This window comes from Leopardus geoffroyi, chromosome D1, assembly GCF_018350155.1.
Source record: "Leopardus geoffroyi isolate Oge1 chromosome D1, O.geoffroyi_Oge1_pat1.0, whole genome shotgun sequence".
NCBI classification, from domain to species: domain Eukaryota; kingdom Metazoa; phylum Chordata; class Mammalia; order Carnivora; family Felidae; genus Leopardus; species Leopardus geoffroyi.
Genome location: NC_059329.1, coordinates 38,030,781 through 38,044,003, shown reverse-complemented (window position 1 = coordinate 38,044,003; position 13,223 = coordinate 38,030,781). Strand labels below are relative to the sequence as shown.

General features: G+C 37.1%; 1 protein-coding gene across 1 annotated transcript in view; it reads left to right on the top strand.

Annotated features, from left to right (window-relative positions):
* CEP57 (centrosomal protein 57) overlaps positions 1 to 13,223 on the top strand; it is a 41,717-nt gene that overhangs the window by 5,219 nt on the left and 23,275 nt on the right. The window contains exon 2 of the mRNA XM_045483562.1: positions 9,829 to 9,985. Within this exon, the coding sequence (XP_045339518.1) occupies positions 9,829 to 9,985 (157 nt within the window). The remainder of the gene's footprint in view (positions 1 to 9,828; positions 9,986 to 13,223) is intronic.

Here is a 13,223-nt window from a genome sequence, read left to right as displayed (position 1 = left end):
AGTACTTTTTGGTCATGAAAGTCTTATATCCTGTGCTGTTAATGACGTTCTCACACATTTTTCTCTCCAAGTTTTAAAGTTGGAGCCTTTTAAATCCTTAATTTGCTTGAAATTAATTTGTGAGGTAGGAACCCAGTTTAATGTTTCTACTTAAGATCCACATTTGCTACATAATTACTTATTAAACTTACCTTTTACCCAGTGGTTTACATTTCTAGCTATCAATATATTGGTTTCCATATGGGTGTGTATGTTTCAGTGGGCTCTTTGTTCCAGTGTTATATTTGTCTCTCCTTGTGTCTATACTCACTGTCTTAATCATTCTCCTTTTTGTCTGAGAGAGTACCTGTCTTCCCTGTTCTTTAAAGAAAAATCTTAGCAATTCTTGGCCTTTTGCAGTTCTTTAATAGAAATTATAAAATCTTCTGTTGGAAATTCAGTTGAAGTTGTATTGAATTTCAGGTTCAATTTGGCAATAACTGAGGCCTTTAAGATATTGAGTCTTCTGTCTGAACATATTGTTACTCCAGTTTTTTTTTTATCTTTAACATTTTTCAGTAAAGTTTTATAATTTCAAATCTTGTGAATCATTTATTAAATTTGTTTTTTATATGTTTTCATAAATTGCATTTTACAGCTCGTATATAGAATTAGTATTCATTCCTTTCATATTAACTTTACTCGGCAAGTTTTCTTAAACTCAAACTCTTTTTTTTAAGTTTATTTATTTTTGAGAGAGACAGAGCGTGAATAGGGGAGGGGCAGAGAGAGAGGGAGAGAGAGAGAATCCCAAGCAGGCTCCACGGTGTCCATGCACAGCCTGATGTGGCGCTTGAACCCGTGAAACCGTGAGATCATGACCTGAGCCGAAACTGAGAGTTGTATGCTTAACCGACTGAGCCTCCCAGGCACCCCTACACTCTTAATTAATTCTAATAATTGAAGACTCTTTGGTATTTTCTATTTAGATTATAACTGAAATTTTGATTCCTCATTTTAATCTTAACATATGTTACTTTTCGTGATCTTAATATGCAGGCTACAAAATGGAGCACAACATTGATTAGAAGTTGTCTTGCAGATATCTTTGCCTTGTTCCTGAATTTAAAAGGAATGACTTAAGTTTTGTACCATTAAATACATTGCCATGATTTTTTTGTAAATTTCTTTACTGCTATAAGAAAATAATTCTTTAATAATGGCTGGAGAGTGAATTTTAATGATTGTTTTTTTGCATTTGTTGATGATCATATGGATTTTGACTTTAACATGATGAATGTTCTAATGTTCACCCAGTCTTACATTCCTGCAATAACCCCACTTTGATTATACTGTCTTATCTTCTCTATATACGTGAGTATGGTTTGCTAAATTGTATTTAAATTTTTATGTACCTGATGTCTTCCAGCCATGTTGCATATTCCATTTGAAAAGAAGGCAAATAATACACATTTTTCACCATCCTTCATACTTAAGGCAGTGACAGAGATGTTCAGTAAATATTTGAATCTTAAGTGTTCCTAAGTAGAAAGTAAAGTTGCCAAGGAAGAAAGTGGTCAGGTTAAACATTTTGCCTTTAATCCTGAAAGTTTCTCTTAGGATCATATCATTTTGGTTGGAAAATATTTATTGAATGCTTGGGGTCTTGAGGAGTGCTGATTAGGAGTTAGACTTGGGTTCCTTAGTAGCTATGAGACCTTAAGCAAATGGCTTAAGTTTTCTTAGCCTCGCCTTTTTTCACTACAAAATGGGGACAATAATATTTGCTGTGCTTCCTTCATGGGGTCCTTGTAATAACTAAATGATAATATGAATGTGCTTAGAAAAAACACTGTGCTGACAAATCTAAGACACTATGTTCAGGGTTCTGAAAATGAATCCCAAATACAGTTTTCAGAATTCTAAAGTGGAAATGCTTTCTTACTTGTCAGGATGGGTGTGAGGGTCAATTCATAATGGAAATGTAAACTATAAAGTGCCATGCAAGTTTGAGGTTTGTGGGTTGTTTTTATTTTGCATATGTATATATTACATGTATAATTGGTGGGGGGAGCATAAATATTCTGCTTGAAAGATCCTTTGCCCTTCAGTAGTTCTCAGGTGTTCATGATTGGATGGCCTGTGGCACTGAAAACAAGAATTCCCTTGAAATCTTCCATCATCTCAGATGACTGTTGTCTTTAGAAAGGCCCTGTTTGCAAGGTTAGCTCTTTGGTAGGCAACTGTGGACTAAAATGGTAAACCATTTCCTACACTGATATAAAACTTTAACCTCAATGACAAGAGTGCCTCACTATGCCTAAACTGTACAATGTGGTTTCTGTTGAACACCAGCTTTCTTTTCGAGAGTTGGGAATGCGACCAGCCCCCCAGTGAAAACTTTGGCCACTGAGTCTAAGGAGCTTCCTTGGTAGATAACACTTCACAAAAGTTGTTACTGTTGTGGCTCTGTTGTGCTGGAGGAATTAAGCACATCCTGTAGGACTCCACCCAGAGAGGAATTTTGAAAGCTTGTACCTGATATCTTACAAATTTCACCCCCATGCATCTTTTCCCTTTACTGATTTGCTTTGTATTCTTTTGCTGTAATTTATCCTAATCACTAGAATAACTATATTCTGAGTCCTGTCAGTCCTTAGCAAATCATCGAAACTGGGCTGGTCCTGTGAACTGCTGACAATCACAGTGACAATAGTTGGAACCTTCCCTAAATTTAAGTTCCCAGATACCAGCCAGGAACCAACCTTGCAAGTAGACATTTCTAAGTATAGCAGTCTCGTGTCTGCTGTGTTCTCTTTTTCCAGTCTTTCTATGACGTTTGTGCTCTTTGTTGTTATTTGTCATAAAGGAAATTATAATTTGTAATTTATATTTTATAAATATATTTGCAGTTATACTTTTAAATTTATATACTTTATTGAGTAGGATAATTCAGTCTATGGACAATGTGCAATTTTGCTGTTTTGCAGAGGAATTGTGTAATTCATTCATTCAACATATATTAAACTTCTATATCGAGTGTTTTTATTGGAATTTAAACTGTAGTGGGAATGACTGTGTTTTTCCAACATGAATTCTCCTGGGTCATTTGGGTATCCGTCATTCAATTCAATTCTGCCACTAACTAGCTGGACGTAGTGCAGGCCACACACACCATAAAGGAGCTAGGTCCCACATGACTGCCCCTATTTCATTAGCCACCTGCAAGTCCCAGGTGTCCTAAAGGTTTTTGCACTTCTGGCCACTCAACTACAAATTAAGGAGTTCACATGACCCTTCCTCCTCACGTTTATTAATTTGCTGGAATGACTCACAGAACTCCGGGAATAATTATTATCACCCCCCCCCCCTTTTCTTTAAACTTTTAGAGAAAGTGAGCGAGCAGGAAAAATGTAGAGGGAAAGAGAGAGAAAATCCCAAGCAGGTTCTGCACAGAGCCCGACTTGACTCGGGGCTCTATCCTACGACTGTGAGATCATGACCTGAGCCAAAATCAAGGGTCAGACATTCAACCCTTTGAGCCACCCAGATGCCCCAGTTATAGCTTTTTTTTGTTTTTTGTTTTCTCCCTTTTCTTTTTATAAAGGATGCAACTCAGGAACAGCTAAATGGAAGAGATATATAGGGCAAGATGAAAAAGGGCTTCTGTGACAACTCTGGAACTCTTAGAACCTTACTGTCCCAAGAGTTTTTATGGACATTTCATCATGTACTTATGATTTATTAAGTTATTGGCCATTAATAATTGAACTCAGTCTCCAGCCCCTCCCTTCTCCCTTCTCCTAGGGTTAGGGTGTGGGGCCAAAATTTCTGACTCTAATCACTTGGTTGGTTTTTCTGGCTACCAGCCCTCATCCTCAGGTTACTAGGGGGTCCCACTATTAACATAACAAAGACTCCTGTCATTTGAGAAATTCCAAGAGTTTGTGAATCTGTATCAAGAACCAAGGACAAAACTATGTTTTTTATTCCACAGGGCATACAAATAATAAATATATAAAATGGGGTAAGTTTTTAAAAAAGAATAAAGGAGATAGGCTGACAGAAGGACGCTACTTTTGATAGGGTAGTCAGGGAAAGCCTTACTGACAGACTTTTGAGCAAATGACTGAATGGCCTGAGACAGGGAGCAGATAAACATAGTAAAAGAGCATGAAGTGTACTGTGGATTTTAGAAATCTAAAAGTTGGTCAGTATAGCTGGGAAATGATGAGGGGGCAAAGGTGGTGTGGAGAAAGAGTGGGGGGGAATCAAGTCAGGGTTAGCTTGGGGTCAGACACATGGGGCCTTAAAAGCCATTGTAAGAATTTTGGATTTTATTCTGTGATGGAAATCTGTTGGAGGGTTATAATTAGGGGTATTACTCAAATTAATTTACTGTTTTAAGTGATAATGATTACTACTTGGAGACAGACTAAGGAGATGTGGACAAGAGTGATTAGGAGACTGTTAATGGCAATCCACACAAAAGATCACAGTGGTGTCAACCAGGGTATTACTAGTGGAATTGATGAGAAATTGGTGAGTTTCTGGGCATACTCTGAAGACAGAGGCCCAACAAGATATACTGAGAGATTAGATATGGGATGTATGAGAAATGATTCCATCCAGGGGTTTTGACCTGAGCAGGTGGGTAAATGGTGGTACTGATGGTTGGGTGTGCTGGGAGAGGAGCAGGTTTTGGCAGTTGGGTTCAAGAATTTGTTATAGACATGATCTGAGGTACCCTTATTGACATCCAAGTGGAGATAATAGGAAGTTTAATTTTGAATATAGAATTCAAGAGAGGGACTCCTGGATTCCATATTTAAACTTGAAAATTTCGCAAATAGAGGCTTTTCAAAGCCCTCAATGTTGCTAGGATCAGAGGAACCCATGTAGATGAAAATGGAATGAGATCATCAAAGGAATTAATGTAGAAGAAAACCAGAAGAGGTGGAAGGACTAAGCTCTGGGGCACTGCAGCATTTAGAAAGAGGAAAGAGAGAGCCAGGGAGATTCTTAGGAAGAGACCTGTGTATCGGGAAAACCAGAGTGTGGTCTATCTTCTAAGGAAAGTGTTGAGATGAAGTGATCTGTATCACATGCTTCTGAAAGGTCGCCGAATTCAGCAATATAAGTCATTGGTGAGGTTGAGCTTTTTCTCTGACTTGGTGAAGACTCAAGTGTGACTGGAAAGGGTTAAGAGAGTGAGGTGCTTAAAAGGCGGCAGCAATTACAAATAATTATTTTGAGGACTTTGTTGTAAAAGCTGAGAAATGAGGCAAGAACTGGAGGGGAATCCTCAAATTTAGGAAAGCTTTTGTTTTGTCCTTAATGACAATGTGAAAGATCTAGTAGGGAGAAAAAGCATCAGGAGGGGAAAAGGTTTTATAGGAACCAAGACTGAATAGTAGATGGAGATAGGTCCATTAAACAAACTTCATTCCTTGTTTCGAGGGAGGGAAGGCAGGTTATATGAGAACAGGTGTAGTTAGGCTGGTGGTTCTCTTTGGAGAACTGGTTAATTGTTCAGTGAATCACCTAGAATATGGTTCCCCTGATTCTATAAGGGGAGGTGAGATAGGCAAGTCAACTGTTTTGAACTTCCTTTTCTCTTGTCAAACAAGGAAGTATACTAGATTGTTTCTATGGTTCTTTCCAACTCTTAAAAATACTACTTTTCTAATCCCTGACGTTTATAACATCCCCAATTGTTTTTCTCACTTGGAAAAACTGGCTACTAAGAACACATACTGTTTTTTCTAATTATATTGCTATTCTTAGGTGTTTACCTAACACTGTCATCTTAATTTTTAATTGTACAGTTCAGTAGCGTTAAGGGTATTCATATTGTTGTGAAACATCTCCAGACTTTTTCATCTTACAGAACTCTCTCTCCATTAAATAGCTCTCCTTTGCAACCTCCCTGGTAACCACCATTCTACTTCCAGTTTCTATGAATTTGACTACTTTAGGTACCTTATGTAAAGTAGATGGGGCGCCTGGGTAACTCAGTTGGTTAAGTGTCCAACTTCAGCTTTGGTCATGATCTCATGGTTTGTGAATTCGAGTCCCCCATTGGGCTCTGTACTGACAGAGCAGAGCTTGGAGCCTCCTTCGGATTCTGTCTCTCTCTCTCTCTCTCTCTCTCTCTCCCTCTCCCTCTCTCCCTCCCTCCCTCCCTCTCCTGCTTGCTTTCTCTCTCTCAAAAATAAATGTTAAAAAAAATTTTTTTTAAGTAGAATCATGAAGTATTTGTCTTTTTCTGGACTGGCTTATTTCACTAAGCATAGTGTCCTCAAGGTTCATCAATTATGTAGCATATAATGGGATTTCCCTCCTTTTTAAAGCTGAATAATATTGTATATATACACGACATTTTATCCTTTACTATTTTTATTAGACACATTTGTGTGTATATGTAATGAGTTGCCAGTTTTGTGTTTCTTGGTTTAATTTTATTTCAAAATAGTTCTTATAAATAATTTTTGCAAGGCCATTTTATTTTCTGTCTTCCTTTTGCTTTTGGCTGATCTGTTACTCTTTCTATGCTTTAAACTGCTGGTAGCAAATGAGGACATTGACCCAACCCATTTGTAGTAACTGTGACTTTGCTTAAACCCAAACATTCAAAATGAGATGGCTGACTTAGAAAATGGAATACATTTTTAATAGCTTTTCAAAAGAATTTCATTATAACTTGAATCTTTATATAGAAAGTACTTCCATAAGTTGCTGACCCAACCTGAGCAGTATTTTTATGATACATATGTGCCAAATTTTGTTGAAAGACAAATCTTCTCTCTACCCGGTTTTATTGAGAAATAATTGACATGCGTCACTTGCCCAAGTTTAAGGCATACAACATGATGGTTTTACATATATTGTGAAGTAATTACCACAATAGGTACAGCTAACATCCCTTTTCTGATATAGATACAAAGAGAAGAAAAATAATTTCTTTTCCTTGTGATGAGAACTTTTAGGATATACTGTCTTGACAACTCTCCTATATATCATACAGCCATGTCAGCTGTGGTCATCATGTTGTACATTACATCCTTAATACTTACAACTGGTAGTCTGTACCTTTTGACCACCTTCCTCTAATTCCCCTTTTTCCCAGTTTTTCAACTCTGGTAACCACAGGTCTGATTTCCTTTTCCGTAGAGTTTGGTTTTTTGTTTGTTGTAGATTCTACATAGAAGTGAGTTCATACAGTATTTGTCTTTCTGTGTCTGACTTCACTTAGCATAATGCCTTCAAGGTTCATCCATGCTTTTGCAAATGGTAGGATTTTCTTGTTTTGTTATGGCTGAATAATATTCCATTGTGTTGCCACAACTTATTTATCCATTCATCCATCCATGGACACACATTGCTTCCATGTCTTGGCTATTGTAAATAATGTTGCTATGATATGAACATGGAGGTGCAGAATGCTGGATTGTATCATAGTTCTATTTTTAATTTTTTGAGGATCCTGCATATTGTTTTCCATAATGGCTCTGCCAATTTACGATCCCAGGAACAGTGCACAATGGTTCCCTTTTCTCCACATCCATGCCGGCTTTTGTAATCTTTTTTCTTTTTGATGATGACCATCCTTAACAGGTGAGATGATAATCATTGTGGTTTTAATTTACATTTCCCTAATGACTAATGGATGTTGAGCATCTTTCATGTACCTGTTGGCCTTTCGAGTATCCTTGGAAAAATGTTTCAGGAGGGATAAATTTGGAACTTTTATAAGAGCTAGTAGGCAGTGAATTTAATGAAGATGGTTTATTTTCATTTGTTTTGGTTTGGGTTTTTTGGGTAAATCCTCTATGCATAGTTCTGTTAGTATCTGTGCAGTGTTCAATAATTCTAATAAAAATTGTTTTGAACATCTTAAGTGAATATACAGGTGATTTATGCTCATAAATATATATTGTTAAGGAATACTTACTAACCAGTGACTTTGAATGGTAGTTATTAAATAATAGGATTCTAGTAGGTTGTATGAAGACCTAAGGTTCTCTGAAAAATCATATTTAAAATTAAGCTAAGTGACAATTTGTGGTGCTTTGTAAGAGCTTTAGCAGTTTTATATATTTTAAGAATTGAAATCTTACCCTGTTTTCCAGTCATCTCCAAAACCTGTCAGTTTTCCAAAAAGTTTGAAAAATGCCAACTCTTTTTTTTTTTTTTTATGTTTATTTTTGTTTTTGAGAGTGAGAGAGACAGAGCACAAGCAGGGGAGGGCAGAGAGATAGGGAGACACAAAATCTAAAGCAGGGTCCAGGCTCTGAGCTGTCAGCTTGGAGCCTGATGTGGGGCTTGAACTCACAAACTGAGATCGTGACCTGAGCCAAAGTCGGATGCTTAACCTGCTGAGCCACCCAGGCACCCCGAAAAATGCCAACTCTTAATCCTGTCCATGTGAAAACACTTTTTATATAGACTTAACGTTGATTTCCTTGAGTACCACTTTGAGACTTCACTCCTATACCCCTTCCATGCTCTTTGCCCTCTTCTTTAGTTTTCATAGCCATAGTGTGTTCTGTATTTTTAAATCAGTGGGAAAATTGCATGATTTTACGTGGAAATAGTCTTTGGTTTTTAATAGAATGCAGATACAGTGTGGTCATTGTGATTGTCTTTGTTTATTCCAGGAGGTTGTTTACCGTTATTGTAAATATTCATTGTCCCTTTGTACTTTTCTGGATGTAGATTGTTCTGGAGCTGTATAGTATAATTCTCCAAAGATAAGAGTTGAGAACTTACTTTGCTGTGGTTATTTAAATAAAAAAAAATGAATGAGAATTTTGAACAACTAGCAGTTCTGTCTTCCACCCTAGCTTTCAGCTTCTCCGTTACTTCCCCCACTCCCGGTCTGCCTACCAATAGGAAGTCACCTACAACTAACAACATGCCACAGTTAGCATCCCTGCACTGAAATTATGTGGAACGTAATCCCAAATTGAACAGAATCCCATTCATGACAGAATGAATGGAAATAAAATTTTCATTTGTGTGGAAACAAAATTTTATATTTTTGGGTATTTGATAAGCTTTAATGTTTTCTAATTAAACCCCCTCTTCCACCTTTTTTTCTTAAGTAAATATAAATTTTTTGAGGCAAGGACTATGCCTTTCTGTTTACTGCAGAGTCTTGGACATTTGATAAATATTCAGGGAGTATTTAGTTGAGTGGGGATAGATTAATTCAGTCATTTTGTAACAGTTTCAGATACTATAAAAAATATTTACTTTTCTGAGTATATTTTACATTACATTTTTTTTTAATTTTTTTTTTTTTTTTTTTAACATTTATTCATTTTTGAGAGACAGAGAGAGACAGAACATGAGCGGGGAAGGGGCAGAGAGAGAAGGGAGACATAGAATCTGAAGCAGGCTCCAGGCTCTGGGCTGTCAGCACAGAGCCTGACACAGGGCTCGAACCCACAAACTGTGAGATCATGACCTGAGCCGAAGTCATACGCTTAACTGACTGAGCCACCCAGGTGCCCCTTACATTACATATTTTTAAGTAATATATATTAAACTTAATTATGAGTATATTTAAGTATTTCTGTGCAGTATTCGTATTCAAGTTGTGTGAACATTATTTCTTTTTTATAGTGTCTGGCAAATGGCTATATGTAGTCAAATGTGAAACACTTTGGAAGTTTTATTATTTTAAAGTAATGTTTGAATTCTGTTATATAGTCAGTGGGCTCTGTTTTTTCTGTTATCTCCATCAGTGGAATATGGGCAATACATGAACAAATGTGTCTATGTATTTATATCCTATTGGCATTTTAAAATTGGAAAAGTAATTTCTGTATTTTTATTTTTCAGAAGAGCTTAGCCGAACCTTCAAGGTCTAATGGAAGTGTGGCTCGCCATTCCTCATCTCCATATGTAGTATATCCACCTGATAAGCCTTTCCTTAATAGTGATCTACGACGCTCTCCAAATAAGCCTACGTTTGCCTATCCGGAAAGTAACAGCAGAGGTAACAGAGCCTAACAAAATAGATTGGGTTTTTTTTTTGTTTGTTTGAATAGAGCCTAACAAAACAGATGGGTTTTTTGTTTGTTTGTTTGTTTACCCACTGCTTAAAAACCGTTATGTCTTCCATGTATTTTTAAAATTAGAGGAAAGTCTGTTTTCCCCTTCCTGTTTCTTCCCTTCTCAAAATATAGTACCTTTCTTCTGTTTATTGATCGTTGAACACTATCTTCCACCAAATCATCAAGGCTAAATACTTTGGGAACTCTGGACTGCTCTGTCATCTGTAATATCAGTCAGGGACCAAAAACCGGTGTTTTGCCTCTGAAGTATCCCAAAGACTTATTTGTTCTGTCTCTCCATTCGCATTGCTTTAGTTCAGGCCCTCATCATCTATTGCATAGGTAATTGTAATGCACTCCTACATGATTGCTTAGCCTGTGGTTTGCCTTTCAGCCCTATTCCTGCCATTTGCTGTTATCCATCATCTCTCCCACTTAAACAAATTTCAGCACCTCCTCATGGCTTACATAAAAAATTCGTAGATTTTTCATAAACTTGCCTCAATATACCTTACCAGTTTCATCCCTTGCTTCTCTTCTGTTCTTCTTGCCCACACATCCTTCGCTCTGGCTTCTTTGAAATACCTGTATATTTGTTCGTGGAGCTTGCCATCTGTATTAGCTTTCTTGCTGTCTTAACAAATTACCATAATTCAGCAGCTTTAACACAAATGTATTATCACAGTTTCTGTAGGTCAGAAATGTGGATGGGCTCAACAGGGTTCTCTGTTTACGGCCCTACACAGCCGAAAGCAAGGTTTTGACTGGGCTGTGTTCCATACTGAAGAGTCTAAGGAAGAATCTGCTCTCAGCTCATTCAGATTTTTTTTTTTTTTTTTTTTTAATTTTTTTTTTTTTTTTTTTTCCAACGTTTTTATTTATTTTTGGGACAGAGAGAGACAGAGCATGAACGGGGGAGGGGCAGAGAGAGAGGGAGACACAGAATCGGAAACAGGCTCCAGGCTCTGAGCCATCAGCCCAGAGCCCGACGCGGGGCTCGAACTCCCGGACCGCGAGATCGTGACCTGGCTGAAGTCGGACGCTCAACCGACTGCGCCACCCAGGCGCCCCGCTCATTCAGATTTTTGTTCAAATTAAGTTACTTGTGGTCGTAGAGCTGAGGTTCGGTTGTCTTGCAGACTTGCAGTCAGTTCTGGATTTTGCTCCTGGAGGCTGTCTGCATTCCTTGCCATGCTTTCTTTATGTCCCCCTTCAGCAGTGGTGGGTCAGGTCTCTCTTCATGCGTCATACACTCTGACTTCTGCTGCTGCATCTTTCTAGCCACAGCTGGGGAAAATTGTCTGCTTTTAAGCGTTTGTGTGATTGGTTAGATTGGGTCGACAATGAGGAATAATCTCCCTATTTTAAGGCTTGCAACTTTAGTAACCTTTCCCAAAGTCCTTTTTGCCATATAGCAGGTATTTAGAATTTCAAGGAGTAGGACATAGCTATCTTTGGGTGTCCATTCTGCCTTCCACACCAGCCATGTGTCAGGCTTACAAGTCTTTCTCATGCTGTGCCCTCTTTTTGAAATCTTTCTGTTGTAAAATTATAGATGTTATTGGATTGATACAAAAAAAAATCATAAAAGCTTAATGAATCCTAATTAAACAGTTCACAACACCGTGATCTGAAGGGATAAAAGAAGCCTGTTTACTATCTTACACATTATATTTTCTTGTGTTTACTTTCCTCTTCATCACCGTTTTTGCTCTTCTCATATTCCTTAAAACCACTAGTGACGCACAAGCAGAATTTAATATTATTGTTAACACACTGGTCTAAATACTAAATAAACATTTCCTGACTCTCTGCTCTATGAATGAATCTGCCCCGTTTAACTTTTCTTACTCTTTCATTCTTTAGTAATTACTTTTCTCTGAACTTATCTTAGAAGTTTCTTTATATAGAAGTAAATATCAGAACTGGATGTAATGTTGTAGTGGGAGGATTGATTCCTAATGCCTAGACCACGTATTCGTGGCAGACCTCTGTTGGCATGATTATTGTGTGTGTGTGCTAAATTATTACTAAATCTTACCTGATTCTTCTCCACTGTGGGCTTTGTATATTTTTTTGTGCTTTTTTACCATATGTTGTTTGAATGTTTTGCAAGTTTTATTTTTTGAAATTGCCAAAGTCTTTAACTGCTGTGTTCTGATGAGTAGCACTTTATCAATTGCTCTAATTAGCATTTTCTTTATTATCATCATCTTTGAGACACCGTATCCTATAAATAAGAGGTTTCTGGTTAGTAAGTTGAGTATCAAATATATTAAAAAACACCAGACTTTGGGGCACTTGGGTGGCTCAGTTGGTTAAGCATCCGACTTCACCTCAGTTCATGATCTCATGGTTGGTGGGTTTGAGCCACGTGTCAGGCTCTGTGCTGACAGCTCAGAGCCTGAAGCCTGCTTCAGATATATTCTCTCTCTCTCTCTCTCCCTCTCCCTCTCCTTCTCCCTCTCTCCCCCTCCCCCTCCCACTCATGCTCTGTCTCTCAAGTCTCTGTCTCTCAAAAATGAATAAATGTTAAAAAAAAAAACACCAGACTTCTGGTTAACTTTTTTAGTAAACACTTTTGAAACCTCATTATGGCCTAGGTTTTTACATTGGTGACTATACTTAAATATTATTATCTACCTTGTACTGTACTACACAATCAGTTCACAGTTTACAAATGTCAGTTTAACCTATATGTGGTTGAAACATAACACTTCTTTTATGTAGAGAATCATTAGTAAATACAGTTGGCCTAGTACTAGTGATTAAACACAAATTTTAAAACAGCAAAATGTGGTTGTGTGGTAAAGTGAATATATTTCATTTAATTTTCACAGAACAATTATATAATTATATTCAAAATTTACACATAGAGTAACATCTCAAATATGATTAGTTTAATAATGTAATATTATAACTCTTTACTCATTCCACATTTTCCCCAACTGTTTAGTGGACCCTCAAATATTTATTGAATGAGTTAAGTCTTATTTTGAATAGATACTCCCTATTAAAAAAATTTTCTTCTTTACACGTAATAAATGCTTTTCTTTTTCTTTTTTTTTTTTTTGCACTAATACTTTAGGGGAAAAAAGACTTGTGATTCTTCTTAAGTTCTAGTTTAATTTTTTCATTTGATAAATTACTATTTCACTTTGCACTCTGCTAATAACTTTG